We start from the raw sequence: 23287 nt of genomic DNA on the forward strand, positions 1-23287 counted from the left end.
TAATTGGAGAGTGTTGTACCCAGACACCAGGGACTCTTGTTTCTTCCTATGACTTGCATGTCCGGCTTGATTGGTTCCTCTGCCGCTCCACCATTCTACTACAAGTAATGGCAGCAGAATACCTTCGGAAGGCACGCTCTGGTCATTGCCCACTCTTGCTTCACACTGGGTGGGGAGAGCGTACTTCCACCCGTTGGATGCACCTGTCCACTTTCCTTTGCAAGGATACTCCTGTTTCCCGGACTACACTGTCAGTATTGCAGCAGAAAGCTTCCTTTTTGGACATAAAGAAAAAAATACATGATGCAGGGTTCCGATATTCCTTATTCTTTCCTGCCAAACTTAAGGTGATTGTGCACCACAAAACATATTTCTTCACAGAGCCAGCAGATACCTGGAGCTGTGTGGAACAATAGCGATATGAACCGTCTGAGTCTACTGCTGGAGTTGGGCCCTCGCTGCCATCCAGGAATAAACACAAAAGGGCAAAAGTGCGAAAGTGACCGAAACCAATTACCAGCACCCCCAAGCCAACAGAAGGGAGCCCGGAACAAATTCTGGCTCTGGCCAGTGCGGCTGGAGTGTGAGACAGGGGTGAGACTATTGCTACCAATGATTTCGGAGAGGGATTGTCAGGGGGTGGGGAGGAAACGGACTAAACGTGGTCCATCACGGCCTTACATAGGATAACACCGCAGATAGCAGATGACATTGTCTGATCATAACTGAGAACTGTGCTCTCCAACAACCCCACACTGTTTATTCCCCCATGTTGAAGATTTCTATGGGTCCTGGCCTGGCATACCCCCCCCCCCTTAAAGCTGGCTACACCCTTCCCTCCTAGCCCCCTCAGCAGCTGCTCTACATTAACCCCCCCCACACACACACATCCCCCCACCCAACACCTGGGGGAGCTAGTAAACTGCAGCCACCCATCTAGATGTTATTGTTCTCCTTTTGTTCTCACCTGCTCCTTGCAACCCTCGTCCCTGGAAGATGCAGTCTTCTGGGAAACGACTAGTTCTACACTAACTACATAGCAGAAAATAGAACTGTGTGAGGTTTATCAGCCTCCATGAAGTTCTTAAAACTGTGGTAAGGGGGCCACTGCATACATGGGATCATAGGGGTACGGGGAGAGATCAGTTGCAAGTTTGCCCAGTTGAAGGCCTCCTTGGGTGGTCTTGAGTAGGCTGCGCTGACTGGTGCTGCTACTCGGGGGGACTTGCTTGGGGCACGAGACTGCCACTCCCACCTCCTTGAGTCCTGATGTATTGATACAGGGTGTACCTGGTGAGATGCCACAAGGAGGGGGACAAACCGGATCATCTGTTGGCATGGCTCTTACAAAGTGCCACCACGGCAGACCCATTTACCACCATCCAGCTGTCCCCGATGTCGATTGCTCCTGCTCAGGGGGTAATACATGATGTCCTGTATAACCTATGGCTGGTACGACAGTCTGCCATCTGTAATTTCTTAGTTGCCATCATGTTATTATCCATCCCGTCAGAAGCAAGAGAGGCACTGAGTAGTCACATCGTGGAGCAGAGGGTCTGCGGTGCCATTCCGGACTCCCCCACCTGTAAAATGCCGGAGTTGGACGGCCTACTGATCAAATTTTACAAAACATACGAAGCCCTATTGGCTCCCAAGCTAGTCTGGTGTATTCTGGCACCCTCTGAGGGAAGTTGCGCCCCCACTTTGAGGGAGGCACTGTGTGATGTTACTACTTGGGCCCAGAACAGGTCTAACAAAGATGTTCATTTGTCTGCTTATTCCATGGATGCATCGTCAAAGGTCTCATGGATTGCAGTAACAGATTCTAGATAAGCCGGATGGTTTTCGTGGCTGGGAACTTAGATTTCTGTTGAGGTGTGGGAGCACTCTGGTATTGATCGATCCAGGTCCAGGCTTCCTCTAGGTTGGTGAAGAAGTGAGTGATTTTGTTCTCAATCACCTTCAGCCTTGCAAAGAATAGCAGGGCGTACTTGAGGATCAGCTCACAAAGCTTTTTTACCCCCATGAAGCAAGCCCTTTGGCTGTGCATGGTCAGATATTGACATTACTCAAGCTGATCCCACTGTTAGCGGGCCCTTGAGTCTGGCCAATTACAGTATACAGTCATGGTCACAGCAGTTCAAGATCTTTGCCACAATGAACCCAGGTGGGATGTAAAGAGGGGGGCTCATTGTGTTGTTTTGGTAAATCTGTCCCTGACCTTTGGCTGCCAGGATCCATTCCCCTGAGGGTCTCCCAAGGGGCCCGGTGATGAATAGGTCGAGTATGCTTCTTGCAGGTCAGAGTTGCAGCCCACCTGACACCCGTGGGGGTAAACATGGCACCTTTCAGAGCCAAACAGGCTGGAGTGAGCAGCTGTACCCAGACCCCCAGTGGGCCCCTGAGGGGGCACTGCCCTCAGCTAAAGCAGGTAAGTAGAAGTCAGGAGTATGCTTCCATGGATCTGGATAACTAAGGGGAGCACAGTTGCATTTACTGAGTATGAGTATCACATCCTGGAGGGCAGTCTCAAACGTTTTGTTATAAGTATCATACCCAGGAGCACAGTTTTGTTAATTGGGTAGGAGTATTCCATTCAGGAGAATAGTCTCACCCATTTTGGTTTCTCATTCCCTGTCTTGTTTACTGCTTATGAGGATCGCATCCCCAAGAGGAGTTTCACTCCTTTAGATAGAAGTATCACACGCTGGAGCAGTCACATTTACTGAGTAGGAGTATCATATCCGGTAGAATGGCCCCACTTACTTTGGTATAGGTACCACATATTGCAGCTCAGTTACATTTACTGATTATGAGTATCACATCCTGGAGTCAGGTCTCACTCATTTTGGTTTAAGGATTGCATCGTGGAACATAGTCATATTTATTGGGTACGAGTATTGCATTCAGGAGAATAGCCTCACCCATTTTTTATTTATTATTTTCTGTAGCATAGTCATGTTCTTTACGTAAGTATCACATCCTGGAGACGGGCCTCACTGTTTTTGATAGAGACATTGTACCTTGGAGGGATCACTGACAGAATATTGGAAACAGAAATCATGTGGACAGAATATCGTGTTAAAAATATCGAGGACCAAAATATCGAGAAGGTAAGTGCAAGTAGGTAAGTAAAGATTTACTATTCTTAACTCCACATCTATGCACCTTGAAGATGTATATGTCGTCAAGGTGTGGAATTCTATATGGTAAAACTTTGTTTACCTTTAAAAACCTTCACAATACTTTTGTCCTGGATGTTCTTGACAATATTTTGTCCACACATTTTTAACTCCAATATTTTGTCTAAACTCTGGAGCACAGTCTGATTCTTAGAGCATTATTATCAAACCTTGGAAACAATTTCACTAATTGCATGCATCACACCCATATAGCACTTTCTCACAAAGTGATCCTCCCCTTCTACAGCATAGAGTCAGTCATTATATGTAAGTCATACACTGTGGGGCACTGTCTCGATCACCGGGGTCTCTCACACTCTAGGACAGTCTCATTTTGACTTTAATGCAGATTATCTCCTATAAACAAACATTTTCGGTCTTAAGCTTAACTCGCATCCTCAAAGCCCTGAATCGCGCTCCTGCTGACAGCTGTGGTGAGATCTCTGGGACCGGCATCCTTTGGGCCTGTCCAACATCCCGCAGCAGCAGGGCGTGGAGGAGGGGAGGAGGTGCCGCGTGAACCATGAGCTCGCGGACCAGTCGCTCTTAATTGAGATAAATGGCCGCAGTGCATTGTGAGCGATTTTTGTGCTAAAGCGTGTGTTTTTTTTCCAACAGAAGAATATTGACTTTACCCGGCTTTAATTCTTCATTATATGTCAGAAGCTGGTTCACTTGATTGCTTCAGAAATCCCCTCTGTTTAGTGAGTGGAGGAATGGATCTGGCGGCGCCTGCTGAGTGCCTCGAAGGGAAACACTCTAATGTGCCTTATTACTAAGACGTGGGTAATGCTTGTTGTCCGTTCTTTGCAAAGATCATTTCCTGCTGCGACAAGCGGGTTGCTCCTTTTTTTAGATCCACTGGTTGTATAAAAGCCATCCATCTATTACTGAATCACACCCTTTAGCAGTGGAAATCCGGTTCACCAAGGAACCTGGCCATACGAACAACCTATTGATGTTGTGCAGGTTGCCTTGAATTGTTATCCCGTGGTCCATCCAAAAGACCTGGGAATGAACAACCTCCTAACTCAAGAGCCCAAATAGCCAAGCATTTGTCATTTTCAATAGGAGCAAACAACTGACTCTGATCACCCAGTCTACTCCTGAAGCCTGAAGGCATTGAAAGAATCCTACAAAATGGGGGAAATGGTTATCTTAAACAGTGTGCAAAGACGTCACATCATCATAGGAAGGTCTCTTACAACCTTATCACACAGTCCTTTGCCGTCATTTCAAGGTAAGAACTTGACAACACAGTATGGCCCTCATTATGAATTTGGCGGGCGGTGGAACGCCCCCTGCCAAACTCAAACCGCCGAGAGATCGCTGTGCGTGCTAAACACCGCCGGCCCTATTTGGAGTTGACCGCAGGGCCTTAACATTGCAGCTGGCTCATAATCAAGCTGGCGTCAATGTGGCGGTGCGGCGGGTGCAGCAGCACCCGTCACGCATTCCACTGCCCATAATTCAGGCACTGGAATGCGCTGCAAGGCTGAGCATGGGGGCCCTCCGAGACCCCCATTCCGCCAGCCTTTCCATGGTGGTGGACCTGCCAAGAAAAGGCTGGCGTTATGGGGACTCGTAATCCGGAGTGCTGCCCTGGCAGATTACAACCGCCGGGAACGCCAGGCCTCCGGCCACCTGCAGGTCTGACGTGACAGCTCCGCCACGCTTGGAATGTGGTGGACGGACCGCCACGACTGCGGCAGTCTGACTGCCACCATGAGTCTGGCGGTCTCAAGACCGTCAGACTCATAATGAGGGCCTATGTATGCATCTAAATACATGATTTGCAGTGTATATTATGTACATCACACGAAAGGATCCCAGGAGTGTATTAATCGTGTTATGTTTTCACTAGTGCCATGAAGAGGACTTCTGGCTGGGTGACCACTACACAACAAACAATAAACAAGAGATTAGCCCAAATGGAACTTTGAAAAGAGCATTTAAAAGTTATCTTACTTATTTCACATCACATGCAAATTTTCTATTGACCTTATAAATAAATCAGCATAACATTTTCAGAACAAAGGGCATTTTTTCTGCAAGTAAAAGAATGTTCTGTGTTGATTGTTGTAGTGCTTGCCTGCTAGGGGTCTATGAAGTGTGAGGTTGCCTGCTGTTGAAGCTTTGTGTGTTTGATCTCTGCCTGGCCCATTCAATATTCTAATCACTCGATGCCACACCTTGCTTTTTTTAAATTGCCCTCTTGGCAGTACATGAGCTTTGCGCTCTTCCAGCCAACATGCAATATGAAAAGCTCTGGCCTAACAATTGGGCTCTTAACAGAAATTATTTGTGAGGCTCCAGCACCACAATCCCTTAACCTGGCACCTATGTTTTCAGCAGCTTCTGAGAACTCTCAATATACCAGGTGAATACAAAGGTCACAACTGGCATTAAAACATTCAATCATTGGCTCAATACAGTCTTTTCCGACCCCACAACCATGACTGTACCTGTAAGGACGAATGGCTAATGATATGGGTCACATCTGCCCTACCTTGCTGCTTGCTTTTCCACTGAATGTCTCAGTTTGACTTTTCCCCGGGTGGTCACAAAAGTGGAAAGATCATCAGGAGACCGACTAAAGTGCTCGCCAGTGAAGTTGTAAGCCCCTTCTAGCTAGGATAGGAAGCACCAAGAGTCATTGTTCTCTCATGATTATGGGGAGACTGCTTGTTTGAAGAGTTTGCAGTGCGGGTTTGTCTGAGGTGCTTGTCTGTGAATCAAAGGCATCATCCCACAAAAGGACATCAAGCTCAACCCAAGACCAGCCTAGCAAAATCCTGGACAACGAGCGAACTAACCAACTACAAGAATACATCAAATCCAACCACATCGTCCATGATCTTCAAAAAGGAAGAGACACCACTTGCTAGCATTAGCAAAGCTTGCCACACTACCACGGGTGAAGGTAAACAATTCAAATTCTCTGTGAATTGTCTGCAGTTTATGTCAATGTGAGCCATGAGTTCCTTCTAAAAGAGACTTTATGAATGGGCCAGATTACTTGGCATAGCCGTACCATGGAGTTGTTCCTTCTTCAACAACAGAAAGCTACAAGTACTCACCACAGATGAAGAATATTCACTGCAAAGGGTGACTTGCGATTTCTCAGAAGGATCATCCCTCTCACTGTTACTTTTCACTATTTGCATGCTTCTGTTGCTCCCATGCTAGAACATCATCAGATTTAATTTCCAAAATGTATGCTGATACCCAAATTTATGCAGATCAGACAATAAATCAAAAGTCAGCCAAATATCACAAGGTGCCTGGATTACAATTTTTGTTGGATAACAGAACGTTTCTTTTACCTGCATGTATCTAAAAGAGTACCGGATACTAGGTCTAAACAATAACTAGCTTCCTTGTGAGTAACCCAAGAGCCTAGGCTCCCTTACCACCTTCACCACAGAAAGTAAAATTTTAGGGATAATTTATAATTCAGATCTTCCAGCTTCTCACAAGATAACTCTATAGTTAGTAGTGTTAACGTTCAATTGTCCATGCCACAGAAGCTCCTGCCATTAATACTAACCATCATCATGTGGCATTGACAAGATCCCTAGTAAAAAGTGTTTACTAGTATCATGTAGTCTCTCATGGGCTTCAAGAAAGCTAATTATCAGGTTGTAAAGACTGCAAAGTCTTGCAGTGAAATGCTCCTTCAACCTCTGAAAACATGTCTAAGGAAATCCGTCCTCGAATGCCCACACTGGCTCCCAGTGGAATCCAGAATTAAACTCAAAATCATTTGCACCATCCTCAAGGCCTGCTGTATCAAATGACCTTGTTATATTCAAAGGCTAGCCCTGCATTACATGTCAGCTATGAAACCTCGATTGGCAAATCTAGACCTCATTTAACAAAATACAATAAATCCATAAAAACATGAAGGCAGGTCAGGCAGGCCATTGGGTGTCCGGGGCCCTATGTTCTTGGATGCTGTGAGCCCCAGTGTGAAAGTTGAGTCCCTGAAGACTGAACCTGTTAAACATGAATGAATCTCTGTGGCATCAATATCAGCATCATAAGAGTAATAGGACACAGGTATGCTTTAATCTGTATTCAGTTATCTCTACCTCCTTCCCTTGATGTGCATCTCACTGGACACCTTCTGTTCATCTCGCCTGCTATGTAGTAGACCTTAGTCTACAAGATGGTGCATTACAAAACTTGTAAATTAATAAATCTGCATTTGAGCAGGCCACGCATTTACTCTTCTTCACAGACATACTCATGCAGCACCACAGACTCTGCATCCTCGGTAGCCCTTGTACCAGATCTGGCTATTTACTACAGTGAGGTTCCACATTGTGAACTAAGTAGCCCTTAACTTACCTATGCTCTGTGGCATCAAATATAGGACGCAAATGTGTGCCCCTAGTATATTTTAACATTGGGTGACCAGAGCTTAGTTCCTCTGCTGAAAGTGACTCATTCATGACCGTGAGGGGATATGGTCCTAGATGCCATGAAAAGTTGGAAAACTAATGCAAAGCTTTCTGAGATCTAAAGCACTTTTTCTGTCCCTAAATATTAAGGTTGGATACCACGGTTGTGAAGCACACTTACAGCACAATAAAAATTGAATTTTTAGTAGCAATGAAGACATTGCAATGAAGGCTAGGTCCACCTATCCTGGTGTATGAGGTAAGTGAGTCACCTGATGCCACCTTCCCATTAGTCAACATCCGTCACAGTCTCTATAACTCACTGAAACCAGATTGCCTCATGCTGGTCCTTCAAATGAACGATTCTGCAACTATTTCTAAATTTCATGGTTCTGTGGTTTCACATCTAGTTATATTGACTGTAACTTTGTATCCACGCCCTGGCACTTGAGAAGAAGTAGCAGTCACTTCTTTGAAGACCCTAAACTCAAATCTTTGCAATGAGTACCCATAGGTTGACATTGCCCCCATTAATATGTGGTAGGATAATAATAGTAATAGAAAGAAGAACAGCAATAATATTTCGTTTCTAAATAGTGCTCAAATACCCCACTGTTTTCTATTTCTAATCACTATGAATTACAGCTGTTATGTTTACCCAAGTCAGTAGTACTACAGAAGTTGACTCACGAACCATAGGTGCTTCTCTTGAGACCATGATTTCAAAATGTTAAAATAAATGTTAGTATACAAAACCTTTTTTTTGAAAACTGTGCTCATGTACAAACGAAAATTAATTGTGCAGCTACAATATCTATAACTTCAGCATTTGTTAACAAACCTTATGCCGTGCGGTGCCAAGTGGTCCCTCTCTCATCCTCCTGCCACACCTTGATCAAGCCTTTGATAAGAACCAGCTCATCACTTGTCACTTAGTGAGTGGAGCGTGAGTGATTCTGGGTACGAGGTGTGAGTAATTCTGGGTGTCTTTATAAGCATGTTTGTGTGTACATGCGATTCTGTGTGCGCACACGTGTAACTATCTAGCTGATGGCAATGTGTGTTGTTCCGTTTCCATTTTGGCATTGGCTAAAATTTGGAGGCACATCTTGTGGATTAACTACAGATCTAGGCAGAGGGCATGGGCACTGACTAGCATATGGGAGGAAACGGATGTACATCAAGCACATTAGCTGGCATGTCGGAAAAGTAGGTCCTTGTTGCAATAAATGTCAAAGAAGGAACACATTGACTGGTGTGTGGACAAATGAGAGCACCTCATGGCATTGACTTTCAGAAGTGAGATCTGCTGGGCACAGGATGGCATTTACTTTTCTATGATCGTTTGACAAACTAGCATGGTACAAATTATAGAATAGGCTGGTATGGGGAACACCAGGGGCCACTATAGAATTGATTGGCATATAAGCGGGGACCTGGGTACATGGGTGCATTCGCTGGTATAGCACAGAAAATACGTGTCTACTGGGTGTCATTGTTTGAGATACAATGGGAGACTACCTGGGCCAATAGGGCAATGACTGGTATCAGTTGGTAACCGAGGGCATGATGGCGTATCGTAGGGGACATTGCTAAAATAACTGGCATATTGAATAACATTAGATAATGCTATTAATAGGCAAAATGAATACAGTTATATAAAATGTCAGTCTGATATTTTTGAGAAAACCTAGTGTATTTTCGGAGAGTAAATAGTAGAAATAAAGGGATGTAATAGTTGATTTAGTAAAAACGAACATCTGGTGTTTGAGGCAAAATGAGTGCATTTTACGAAAACAACGTACAGGTCGTTGAACCAAAATTGATTTTATTTACTAAACGTAACGCGCTGATATTTTGTGACGCATTTACTATTTCAAAATGATTTTCGAGAACTAATTCATGCTGCTTTCAGAACTCATATTGCTGATAATATGGGAAACATTATTTGATCAAAGAGGATGCTTCCCGGTAAGGGTGATGGTTTACAAGTCTCAGGTGGATTCATTTTATCATCTGTATAGACAGCCTTTTACCTCCTATTATTACTCCATATAATTGCTACCTGAAGTCTAGTCCTCTACAGTTATTGCAACCTAGCTCTGCATGTAGCAGTGACTCAGTCTATTCCAGCCACTGGCTAGCTAGCCACTGTGAGGGATAGCGTTCTGCTCTTTCACATCCACACAAAGTTGAATCCTTCATTACCATGGACTACTTGGAAGTTTTGACAAAGCCAAAAGGCCGACAGCCAACTCCAGACCTACTGGCTTTGGCAGTGCTAGTTTTCTTTGTGACAGGGAGAGGATTCTCCATGCCTTAAGCTTGGGACGTCAAGTTTGCACAATTCACTGCTTCTGTGAAGTTTGTTATATGTATTCACAAATCTCTTATTTAAAAACTATACAGCCCATACTACATACCAGCCAGAAATGATGTTGGGGATTGACCATTTCTACTCTTTCTGTTGTGCTTTGCCCCCATTACAGGAATTCCCCAGAGTTTGCCATCATCCCCGGTCCCTCCGGATGTCGAAGGTCAAAGGTTACCTCCTCATGGCATGTCATTATCAGAGTACCTGCACCACAGCAGCAGTGGTAGAGTCCTCCTCCTGATCTGCAACACAGACGGTGCTGGGCAACAGGCGACCAGGTAGGCATGTTCAACTTTGTACTTTAGCACTGGAGCAGAGTCGGTGGAGTCGGAGGAGGGGCGTAGGTCGTACTCTGTATGAAGTAATACAGAATTGCTAGTTCACTTTTGGGATCTTTTCACAAGAGAGACGCACTTGAGCCTGTGGCAGGATCCTCACTGGCAGAAGATGTGTAACAGATGAGTGCTGTGCACTCATCGCTTCCTCAAGACTGTGAGGGACTCTTTGCTGCCGAGATGGGTAATGAAAAGACAAAACCAGTGATCAGTGTGGGGTCTGTGGACTATGTTGAAGTTACCAAGGGAGAACAAAGATTGCACTATGTAATTTGACTTTGTTTTCAGGTATTTACTGCCAGAATAAAATCCGAGCCCGGCAGGGGTTTCTAAGACCTTTTTTGCACATAACATACATAACTAATACAAAATGTCAAATAATGAATGGAGATAGACAATCTAAGCATGCTTTTGGAGATAGTGACCATATTATTGAAGATATAAAAAAGCAGAAAGTTTCAGCGTTTAATGGTTTGGGCTTTAACCACATATCCAGTGAAAGCTTGCACCATAATCCTGCAGGGTTATTCAAAAGCATCCCACCCCATATTTGGGTACAGAAATGTGATGTGACCTAGCTCAAATGGCAAGATTCAGGTGACGACATCAAATACAGTGTTAAATGTTTTTTATTTTTTTATTCTATTTTTTTTAACCCAATAACGAGTGCAGGAGCACAACGTTTCACTTAGAAGCCCACCACCGGTTGCTGAGTACCTCGTCTTCCGCCATCTTACACTTCTGCCTCTTTACCTCACTCTTACATGTTTTTTCACCCTTTATTTATCTTTCTTTCTTTTCCAGAAAGTCTGATGATGAAAAATAATTGTTAGTCCCCAAAAGTAAGTCCCAGGCAATTAACTTCCAACCACTGCCACAAATGAAGCATAGTTTCCTTAAAACTGCACTCTTCATTGTTAGCTGCATTGTTAAACCTGCCATCCTTGGCATGGTTCTCCCCCAACACTCTGCCTTCAACCCTCCTGTTTTGCTGACTTCATTTTACTGGCCTTGTAACTTTGTGCACTTTACTATTGCTAATCAGTGATAAAGTGCTTGTGCTCTCTCCTTAAAACATAGTGAAATTAACTTGCACCCAATTGTCATGTTTAATGTGCTTCTAAATCCCTAGTAAAGTAGTACTGCATGTACCCAGGGCCTGCACATTTAGTGCTACTACTGGGCTTGCACCACTCATTAAGCCACCCACTTAAGAATCCTTCACACCTCTCTCAAGCCTGCCATTGCAGCCTACTTCTGCAGTTTTAAACTGCCATTTTCGACTTGGCAAAATAAGCCCTTTTCTAGGCCCAAATCTTCCTTTTTAATACATTTGTCACCCCTAGGGTAGGCCCTCAACAGCCCAGAGGACAGATTGCTGTGTACTTACAAAGTTTGACATGTATTTTAAGTTTTACATGTCCTGGCAGTGAAAAACTCCTACATTTGTTTTTCCCTACTGCAAGGCCTACCTTTTCCATAAGATTATATTAGAATTGTCTTATCACATTTAATAAGTGGTAACTTTGAATTGGGAGTAGGTAGAGAGGCTGAGTTTAGTGTCTAAAGAATTGCAATTAAAAGCCATCTTTAATGATAAAGTTGGATTTTTAGTCACAATTCTGAAAATGCCGCATTTAGAAAGTTGGCATTTTTTTATACTAACCATTTGGTGCCTTCATCCTGTTCCTGGGTCATATTACAGGTTAGCTAGTAGTTGGTCTTTGTGTATTGCTCCCAGACAGAAAAAGAGAAGGTATGTGTTGGCAGGATGGGCCACTCTCAGTTAACAAGGGGGAGAAGCGGTCACCTACCATACATGCACATCACAAAGGCTCTGCCTGGGCACTCTCGCAAATGGCTTTTCACTAGTCTTTTGTGACCCCAGACAAGTTGGGGGCAGGGAGAAAGGAGATGCCGGACACCTCAGGGGGTAAAAACCTCTAGGAGCTTCTCCTACATCAAAGTGGGCACTAGGTATAAATATTGGACCTCAGGCTCCAACTCTACAGTACCCTTCTGGACGTGTGGATTTTGCCAGGAAGGAGGACTGTTATACTCCTGCTGAAAGGACTGCCACTCTGCTTGACTGCTGGCCGGAAGAACTTCTGTGCTGCTGCCCTCTTTCCTGGGTGAGAAGAAATGGACATTCATCTCTAAAACCAGAACCCCAGTGTGACTTTGGTAGTTGGCTGGCCTCCTGATCAGAAGCCTTAAGGACAGAACAGGCTTCCATCGACTTTGATCCCAGCACCTGGACTCTGCCATCTGTGAGAACTTCCCTCTCAAGTGGTGCCACCCTAGTCCTAGACCTGTGGAAGTGGGCCTGAAAGTGCTCTGCCATCCCATCTGTGGATTCAGGAGAACCAGTGCATTTCCTTTATGGCGGGGCGCATCTCCCACTGAACCAGCACATCGCCTCTGCTGCTCAATACATTGCCTTAGAACTGATGCACCTCTTCTGCACCGATGTCCCCAGCAAAGGATTCCTCATCGCCTACAGCAGCCAGTCTGAATCGCTGGTGTGCAACACATCTCATGCAAGGACCTAGCCTGTCCCAAAGCAGTCCATCGGAACTGCCTCTGCAGGAGGCATCTCCAAGCAAAGACATTGCATTGTATTTTGCATCTATTCGCTCAGACCTCACATCACCTCAGCTACGTGACACAATCTCGACACAGAACTCTGCATCTTTTCACAACCATTCCACTCTATTTTTCTAAATTGGTGCAGGATTTTTCTTTTGTTCTGTTTAATTTTATTCCTGTTTGGAATGCTGCATAAATACTTTAATCATTGCCTCTAAGTTAAGTCTGCCTGGACTTTGCTAAGCTACCAGAGGGTAGAGCACGGGTTAAATTTGGATCTGTTTGTAACAAGGATTGTGGTAGCTGCTCGAGTAGGGTTTCACCACCCTCAACCAGTAACCCAGTTTCTTACATACACCCACTGCTGCCTGCAGTGTCTAAATCATCTTTTTGAACTCTCCATTGGTGAGAGGGGTGGGCTCGGGAAGGAGGGATGTTTACCACATGGATTTTAACATTTTGCACATGTGGAAAGAAACCGTCTGAAATACCACACTGCTGAATTTTTAGTGCCCTCGACGCAATCTCCAGATTTCGCTCTTCAAATAAAGTAAATTCCTGGTGTATTATCACAAAAAATTGGTAGGGTGTGTTTTTCAATGATAATTGAAAGAATGTATTTATTGAACGTTTAACAGAAAACGGGCACGGCTCCAAATGCCCTGCGGGGGCCATAACCCCTCTCGGTCGCCTTTGGCACTGTCTGGTTGAACAATCACGCCGACTTCTGATTGAGCAAATACTTCAGGAATTCACCTAATTATTTCTGCTTAAGTACAGCAAATCTCTGCTAGTTTAAGAAGATGTGAGAATCCGACTGAGGCTGTCAACATGAGTGCAAGGCCAAGCAGCATTTATTTGGAAGTTTTACAGAGCACGAGGGGTCATCCATGAAACATCGAGCCTTTTGGCCTCCATTATGAGTGTCAGCTAAAATTCTGAAACGTGTATGATTGTTGAAATTATAATTCATCATCTTTTTCACATGAATAAAAAAAGGATTTTCAATCGGGGCTTTCTGTGGCTGGAATGTGCACGGTGAAAGAATGGGGAGTTACATTCCAGTCAGCGAAGGAGGGTTCTCAGTGAGAGATATCCTTCAGTCTCTACCCCCATGGATGTGGAATTATATTTTACATGAGCCAGAGCAGTTAAGTTTTCAGGCCTGTCCTGAAACCGCTGTAGTTCAGGATGACCAGGGCCATGAAGGTTTCCTTCCGAGTCACCTACAGATTCTTAAATTGTGAACTGATAGTATTGCCTGTGACGTCACAGGCATTGAGTGCAATTGCTTCCCTGTCTCCTTTTGGGTAATGCTCCCTTGCCGGATGCTGTACCTGTCAAGAGATTGCAGGTAGCCGTTCCCTCCCGGACACAAAGAGGGCATTGGCGTCATAGATCGGTTTTTTCCTGGTGGCTTCCCTTACCAGTGGTGTTGCTAAGCCAGTGTAAATTAATGATGGTTCTTTAGTGCCACTTCCCTGCTAAGATAAACCAGGGCAACTCCAAATGCAATGCAACAATAAGCACGGCCCACCCTAGAATCCCCCGAGATTGCCTTGTGATTTATTTAATATATTTTCCCCTCTTCATGTTAAAATAACCAACAGTGTTTTGCTTTTTTGCAACGCTTTGCTGCTTTTTCTGTTTTTCTTGCATTAGAATTAAGCAACAACAGACCGCCCCCCCCCCTCATTCACACTGAACATCTCGCCCTGTCCCTTTGAAAATGTGCTCCCTCCATTTCGAGGAACACAACACTCAAGGTCTCTCGTAGAGTACCACCATGTACTGGGTTGGACTAGGTCAGAAAATAGGCCCAGGTACCAAAATAAAAGTTGCCCCCGTCAGTGAATTAGACAGTTAAAAAGTTGCACGTGGGGGAGTTTTGAGTTTGTACAGACACACTGTACCAGTGTTTTGCAAGGTATGGAAGCCTGAATGGATTTGAGCTTGGTGCAGGGAATGTTTGTTTTAATATCGGGAAACCAACAGTAAAAACCAAACCAGGAGGTCACAAAACCGGTCCACAAAGGGATATAAAAGTAATAAAAATATATTTTTGTAAATCCTCTGTTGCCCACAAATTGGTTGGGCGCACAGTCTTCACCAGTGTGTTATGCCTGATCACAGATGCGAAGAAGTGAATGACCGCAGGTGACAGACAAATAGAACATGTCCTGCATTTGAAACACCTTTGACTCCAGACCCCCTTCACATAAGGAAATGGATGACCTGGAATCTGTGGCTGGTGTTTCAAAAGTGCCAAATGCTGTGTTGTTAGCAGAGGTTGTATTCCCTCAATGATCAGCTTGCGGACCAGTGTCTCAAGCTCCTCATTGCAGCTGCACCATCCTGTGAGTTTTAATTCACCCACTGGAACATGCCCTGTTGAGGTGTTTCCTACCTCTCGGGGTCTTATGCAGAGACCACCGAGGTGTGTCAGCTGTGATTTGCCAACAACCACAGCTAGAATGAGGACACCACATGTTTGTGTGCCAAGGGTTGAAGTCTCCTCAGAGCCTCAGGATACATTCTACTTCAGCCTGTCCCTTGTAATTTAAGCATTTGACTTCGAACTTTGCTTCAGGTTAGTGTTCGTGCTCCCCAGGATTTGGAGCTGCTGGTGGGTTGTCTTCTCCCAGTTCAGAACAATCTGGGACAAAGATCTTCCTGGGAGGACTGTCTGCCGGCCTACCCATTAGCTGATGATCTCCATGGAGTGGCAGATGCACCTCCAGCATCATGAGCCAATGAGAGTCCAGGACCTCCTACCTGTCTCCCAGAGATGATTGGTGATGTTCGATTGGGGGTGGGGAATAAGTGGTCTACAGAGAATGACAACCATGTACAAGGTGTTAGTGAGGAGCCTCGGAGCACTGACCAGGACGTTCAGCATTACTCCCATTCATCAGCGAAGGGACCTACATCCACTTTACTAATACCTAGACTCCTAGCACCTCTGTAGAAATAATCAGCCATAGAAAGCATACTTTATGTGCTACTCTAAATTAAAGTAAACAGACTGTGTGCAACAAAAAGCTAGCTAGCCCCCTTTTTATTGTCCATACCTCAAATGACTATGCACCATAATTGTCAACACAGCGGTAGCACTGAAGACTCCAGCTCTTTGTGCTGAAAAAAATAACCCTAAAAGAGTTAACACTTCAGTGTATTATTACTCCACAACATACACTTTTATGGTCTTTTTAAATGTATCTCAGCAACCATAGTTGATTCGATTTTGATCAAAATGTTCACGTTTTATGGTTGTATTTTTCTACAGTTCCTTTAAAGACACATTTATTTCCATGAAGTACCCCTGGTTGGATATTCAGTTTAAAAAAAAAAAAATCTCTTTATTTAGTTTGAAAAGGTTCAAAACAGTGTAAAACTCCTCACATCATCCAAGAGCATGTAGGCCAAATCCACATTTATTACAACCACTCTCCTCAGGTGGATCGGGTCAAAGCCTGGTGTCAGCTATTCAGACACTGTTCTTCCACAGGTATCAGACCCTGAGGTTAGAGGCTCTGTCTCTTTCACATATTAGGGGCATCCAGTCCTTATTCTAGCCTCTTTTTCCTTTACCACCACCTCTTGCCTCCAAGCTCTCCACGGGCCCCAAAGTTTTTCAAATTTACACAGGCACCCCCTTGCCTGGTATACTAATGTTTCCGCTCCCATGCTCCAGTTAGATCCTTCCTCCCATTACTCCAGTTTGGGTGGATTAGGTACCCCCCATCATTTTAGTATTTCCCTGCGGGCCACCATCAAAGCCAGGTTACAGATTAGGGTGTATCGGTCCATTGTTTGATTGCTCCATATTCCCAGTGTGACCAGTGGAGGCGCAAGTTTCACCTCCTCACCCTTGATCTGACATTCGTTTACCCACCCTTTTCCATTAGATCTCCAATTTTGGACATTCCCATAGTGAATGCATTAGAGTGCCTTTCATATGGCATCCCCTGAGACATCAGTCATCTTGTGCCCGACCCATGCAAAACAGGCGCGTCCGGGTATAGCATGCATTATGTATATTTTTTTAATTGGATCAGTCAGAAGCGCAACATCTCTAGGGCACCCGCATCCACATGCCTGATTCCAGTCATCATCCTCTCTTCTGCCCTGATCCTCTTCCCACAATGGGTCCATTGAGGGGAGTCTGTTTTGCAGTAACGTGGAGTATATGCAGAATATTGTGTGACTCGTCAGGGGGGAATCTAGCACTCTACACTTCAATGGGGACTTATCCTCAATCTCACCCTCCTGGTGTCTCCATTATTGACCCCTTAGGTTCCGGGCAATAAAGCCTATCAGGTTGTGCAGATTTCACCTTGTGTTTTCTCCCAAGCCACATCTTCATCCGAGCAAGTCTGAAGGCATTGGGGTTACTACTGGTCCTTTTTCGTGCTCGCCGTTGGGCAGGGATTCTGTGGAGTCGTCGTTCCACTCCTCGCAGGATTGTGCCAGTTCAGTTCATCTTGAGCTGGTTGTGATAGCTCATGTATGCTGCAGTTCTGTCACCACCTTTGCCCATTCCATCTCCGATTGTGCCTTTGTTGGGGTTGCCTTTAGCCAATGGTGGGTTCTCTGTCTGACCAGTCTTTCTACTCTTGGTGAGCCCGGTCCGGTGGGCAGGCACAACCCTTACTCTCCAGCCATTTCCAGGCCTCCCCTCCGGTCGTGAAGAGGAGGGTGCATTCCTGGTTCACCACTCTAAGCTTGGAGGGGAAGAGGAGTGCATACTTGTAGCCAGGTGTTCACAACTGCTGTTTTACAGCCACAAAATATTCTCTCTGGTGTTGGATTGCTTGGGTGCAGTCTGGATAGATATTTACCAGTCCTCCTTCAATCCTCCAAGGGCTGTGTGGATGGGCACATTGCAGGTTATCGTCCCTGTCCTGGTAGTTCAGGAGGCGGACAAGGACTGATCAAGGAGGCACGCCTGGCTTTGGTGGACACCCTGGCACTCTGTGGACTTGTTCTGCTGTGAAGAATTGGGATGCTTTACCTCCCATGACTTCTTGAAGGAGCCATTGTTCCATGTATAGTTAGCTCCATACCATGCCCCTCACTGTGTTCCGGGAGACCCACTATTCATAAGTTTTTGCAGTGGGAGCATCCCTCCACATCTTTTGCTCTGTCACACAGCAACTCGACCTCCCTCTGTAGCTTAAACAGTTGTTGATTGTGATCTGCCACCATGGGCTGCATCCGTTGCACCTCGTTTTCGGTTTCTTTCACATTTTCAGCCAGGTTACGATGGTCCGCTCTCAAAAGACTGAGATCAACCGCCACTACGTCTGTCTTCCCCTCCAGTGCCGACTTTGTGCACCCTATAGCTGTGAGTATACCCACAGTGTGGGCTTCCAGATCATTATCTGGTCCCGGACGATCTGTCATTACTCATTGTGGTATATACTTCTGATTATCTGTCAAAGGGTGTGGGTGTGTGTGTTCGCTGTGCACCATCGTTGCACAAGTTGGGGGTGCGTCCTACCCCGAGCAGTCTTATTCCAGGGTGAGGGGCACAGTGGAACCTCCTTGCACTAAGATCTGAAGGCACCACCCAGGGGTCAGGCTGGCCATTGCCCCGCCTGTCAACCACGCAAGCTTCACAGTCCAAGGGAAGGGGGAATTCTACCTGGGCAGCAACTCCAACCAAAACTCCCCAAAGGGCCCCACAATGGCCCCTAGCCAGCACAAGGGCCCCAGCTCACCTTAAATCTTGGTAGTACTTGTAGTCAGTATTTGGCCAATTGTTGGAGATGTTTGATTCATATCTCCTCCTTCTGTAGGTCTGCAATTGCTCCAGTTCTCGGCAACTGGCCACAATGATGTCCCCTCTGAAACTCGGAGCAAAGCGGGGGGCAGGGCCAGGTTCCATCTCCAGATAACTGGGCTGCACAGCAAAGCCCGGTCTCCAGGCAGGCCGCTAACTCCTCAGTGGTCATACAGCCGACAGCTTAGTGACTCTTCTAGGTCTCAAGCCCAGACACCAGTACCCTCAAATGCACCAGACAGAGTGATATTCAGCTTTTCAAGTGTGATAACTGTTGTGTAATTATGTAACTGAGCACAAGCCCCAACCACTTCCTATAGTATATCGTCAACTGTAACACTCCCAAGACAAAGGTTTTCCTAAAGCTCTCCCATCCCTTGCTCCTGAGAGGGGATCTCCTCACCCCCTCTGTTGGGACTAGATTTACTACCACAGCAGCATCTTGGGTTCTGTGCCTCGTGCCTAGCACATAACCATGACCACCTGAGTGCTCACTTGAAGCCATTTGAGCCTGCTATATTCAGTGACTGTGGCCAATCATGGGTGGAGGTAAGGAGTCATACATTCTATGCGGACATCGCCCTTAACACGTCTGGAGTAAAATAGGCGATCTCCCCATCCCCACATAGATACAAAACTAGGCTTAACGGGGGAATTGGGGGTGTGATGTACTTGGCGAGGGTGACTGCATCTGGGTTTGCGCCGCTGGCTTTGTTCGATGCACGGAACTGGACAGTGCTCCAAGCATAGGTGGGTTCCTGCATGTATGGGAGAAGCCTGCGGTTGAAGATGTCGGCGAGGCACACACTGTATGGTAGGCCAGCTCCACACACTGCGGTATAAAATGAGTGTGGCATGGTAGCTTGAGATTGTTTCCTTGAGTATGAAAGGGGAGGTGAAAGTGAGAAGGCCGAGCAAAGGACCTAACTGTAGGGATGGCTGTTTCTGTACCTGTTGTATAAGTTGTCTGTGTGTGTGTGTGTGTGTGTGTGTGTGTGTGTGTGTGTGTGTGTGTATCCGTGTGTGTATCCGTGTGAGAAGATTGCTCATCTGTGGATGGTATGCATGTTCTTTGTTAGTGAACCTTTATAACCAGGGCCACTGGAATTATGCGCGAGGAGAGAAGCAAATTATGAGGCTCAGTTGATTGGATTATGCTGAAAGAAAAGGCAAATAATGGAGCGTAATGCAGCAAATTTTATGATAGTGTTACTGGACTATTTTGTCATTTTACACATTAACACTGAGCAAAAATGTCATCCCCAGTAGTACTAGTTTAACACCTACATACAGCATTAGGCAACAGAATGGTGACCTGTCAACCTTCTTCCACTGCATGGCAGCGTGTGTCACTGGGTTTTTAATAACTTTTGATCCGTTTCAGGTAGAAGATAATAATAATAATACTGATATAACATTATGAGAATGAAAATGTTGCAGCAGCAAAACTGCATAATTCCAGTGGCCCTGTTTATGATTTTACCACACAACTTGATTTTGTGTAGTGTAATGTTTCGCTGTGCAGTTCTGCTTCTGGCGCTCCACCTGTGGGCCCAGGAGGTGGTAGAAATGTGTCACAACCCTGAGGATTGACATTGTCTCACCAGCTCTGTGAACGGAGCTTAAATTGACTTTGTGGCCTGCAGACAGAGATACGGATACTGCCTTTACCGTCTCCCTTAATGAATCATGCATTGCAGTCTATTTGTGAGAAGTGTAAAAATAAGGTATAAATGCACAGAAATGAGGCTGCCGTTTCCATGAGGGTGTAAGCGGATTTCGAAGGCTACAAGTAGGTGCTGGTAGCACAGGAAGTTAAAAGGAGAGAATGAGTGGATGGAAGGATTGATAGAGTTGGACTGAAAGGCGTGACAGAAATTAAAGGAAAGGTCTAAGTGAAGTAGACTTTGCAGAACAATGGGAGAAAGATGCAGCAGGAAAGGGGACGCAGAACCTGGGAGGGGAAGAGTGAAGGCATAGGAGAGAGAACTCATAGAAATAGGAATTAGAGTAGAGAGACAGTAGAAGATTAGCTGATGCTAGAGAATTTGGTAAGCAAGAATGAGAAAAAGAAAGATAGATGAGAAAAGAGAAGTTGAAAGATGGGCAAACATGAAGGCATGAAATACGGTAAGTGAGAATTACAGTGTAATGAGAGAGAGAAAAAGTGAAAGGCAGAGGGAACGTGAGAGAGTAAAGATGTGTGGAAATTTCAAATACAAAAGCAAGAGTAATTGACAAATGTTGTGGGAGGTGTGTCATGGGCCCAAGGCCCACATGCTGGACTAATGATGTCACGGACTCGGGAGGTAACAGTACTTGCCTCGCCACGAGCATGTGCACTCTGGCTCTTTTATTTCCAGGTTGACCTGGATGGCGACGCCTGTGTTGGATGGGTGTGGGGTGGGTGTTAAGGCCAGCTCTCTAGGGTGGGTGTGCAGTAAACACTAGATGTGTCCAGCAAGACACTTCATTCCTCCCAAAATATATTTAAAAAGTCCAACCTGTAAGAATAAACAAAAACACACAAAACACCAACTAAGAATCTCAGCCTCGAGAGGCAGTCCGCCAGACGGAGTGGACAGGTGCAGCTAGGAGCACCGGAGCATCTCTGCATGAACCATGGTGAAACCGCTAGTGCTGGGCACGAACATGGTGCAGGAGGAGTCTGGAGTCTTCGTCAGCCAGTTGGTTATGTCAATGTCCTTCACATACTGTTGGTCAGTCCTGCTTGCTCTTGTTGTGACGCGGTTGGTGTCAAACAGTTCAAACTTGGTTCATCAGGAGCATTGGTGGAGTCTGCTGCAGAGGTTTCCAGTGAGGCATTCTGACTCCATGAAGACAATCCCGCGAAGACTGGGAAGACAGGGGTGATGCTTGGATGCCTTCATCTGAACGCCAGTGCTTCCTGGTACCTTGTTGGTGGAGCAGCATCCAGACCACCTCTTGTGTAGGGATTCCCTTGAGGCCCTTTCGATGGGTCGCCATGGGCTGGTGTGGACTGTGTAGGCTGCGTTTGAGCCGTTTAAGGCCCACTGCAGACTCTCTGACAGGGGCCATGGCCAAGTCATTTGTGCAACCACAAGGGTTGATGCTACCTGGTTGGTGTGCTTGCCAACAGGAACTAGGTAGGATGGGCTCTCAGATAGTCTCTGGACAATTGGCCTCACACGTTGCCCGGAGTGCCTTGTTTATCTCTGGATGTTTTGCTGGTTAAGGCTCCACTCAGGTGATAAGATGCTCCTTTGTTGAATCAGGTGATGCACATGGCAATGATGGTGTGTATGCCCTTAGACGACCTGGACAACAGATGGTGATGTCTTGCTGGAATGAGGATGACTAGAGGGATTTTACAACCATGTGACTTGTCGATTAGTTAGTGCAGTCTTTCTTTTTCAGCATGTGCGTTGCTTGTAGGGATGCCATCAGCTTCAAGTAACTGGTGACAGGTGGCTGGACGGTCACACTTTGAAGTGTGGGGCAGGTATGCGTTTCATGCATACAGCTGGCTTACATTGGGTACCCCCACGGGGCTGTCTCCAGTGACGCCACTGCACCCGAAGGCTGGCTTGTGTTTGACAGATGCACTCTCTGGTAATGGTACGAGTCCTCCATCTGTGCACCCTGTAATCTTTTGCTCATTGCGCTTCTGTGGTCGTCCAATCTTTCAGTGTGACAGGTCTAGTTACATGCTCTTCTTTCTTCTATAACTCTTGCTTGCAGTGTGGCGTCTTGCCACATGTCTTACGTGTTTTGCTCTTCAGTTTGTCTGATGTGGTGTCATGTCCAAAGGTCTGTGCATCTTTTCCTGTCTTGGACCACTCTCAGGTCTGATCTTGTCTTTAGGACTGGAGGTCTTCTTTTTTTTCGTGTTGTGGTCGTAGCAGCTCTCATTAGCCACTGGGGAGACTGTCTTAAGGCAGTGTGGGGGGACGCTCTATGGTCTTGGGCCCACTGTGGGATGGTGCTGGTGCAGTTAGAGTGTAGATGCTCTTTTTCCTGCTTAGGGCCACACAGGGCCTCTCCTCTGGGATCTCCTTGAAGCTCCACTCTGTGAATGGCGGGTAACCTCTTTTTCTTTGCTTGAGGGAGCAGTGCTTGCACCTAAAGGCTGTGCCTTGGTTTCTGCAGGCTTGACAGGCTTGGCCACTATTTGTGACATTCTCCTTGACGGACCAATGGTGAAAATGTAGTGCTGGGTGACAACTCGCACGCTCTTTCCTGCAGAACTGCATTGTCTATGCCCCCTCATCAAACTGCCTGCAGTGAGAGCACCTGTCGGGCGCTGCAACCATTCCTCTCGGGCTGCTGCAGGCCTCCTGATGGTGCGGGCCTCTTTGCCCAGGCAGCAATTGGAGATGCAGATGCGGAGGGGGGGGGCATGCAATGCAGGTGTGGAAGGGTGGCCAGTCCCCCTACAACGTTAGTCCTGGCCGGGCCCGCCGCAGTCAAGTCACACAGGGCGCAGCAGCTTCCTTCACAATGGGGTAGTGCTGTTCTTTTGTCCTGCGGGGATGGAACCGTGATGTTCAGCATGCAGCCTGCACACTTCTTGCTGAGCCGCTGCATAGCTCCTGTCTTGGTAATGCAGAGGCCGTACCCACAAGCACTCCGGC

General features: G+C 46.0%; 1 protein-coding gene across 1 annotated transcript in view; it reads left to right on the top strand.

The window, feature by feature from the left end:
* Positions 1–23287, top strand: part of USP43 (ubiquitin specific peptidase 43) — a 750310-nt gene that overhangs the window by 503204 nt on the left and 223819 nt on the right. The window contains exon 7 of the mRNA XM_069200325.1: positions 10078–10240. Within this exon, the coding sequence (XP_069056426.1) occupies positions 10078–10240 (163 nt within the window). The remainder of the gene's footprint in view (positions 1–10077; positions 10241–23287) is intronic.

Source organism: Pleurodeles waltl, chromosome 7, assembly GCF_031143425.1.
Source record: "Pleurodeles waltl isolate 20211129_DDA chromosome 7, aPleWal1.hap1.20221129, whole genome shotgun sequence".
NCBI lineage: Eukaryota > Metazoa > Chordata > Amphibia > Caudata > Salamandridae > Pleurodeles > Pleurodeles waltl.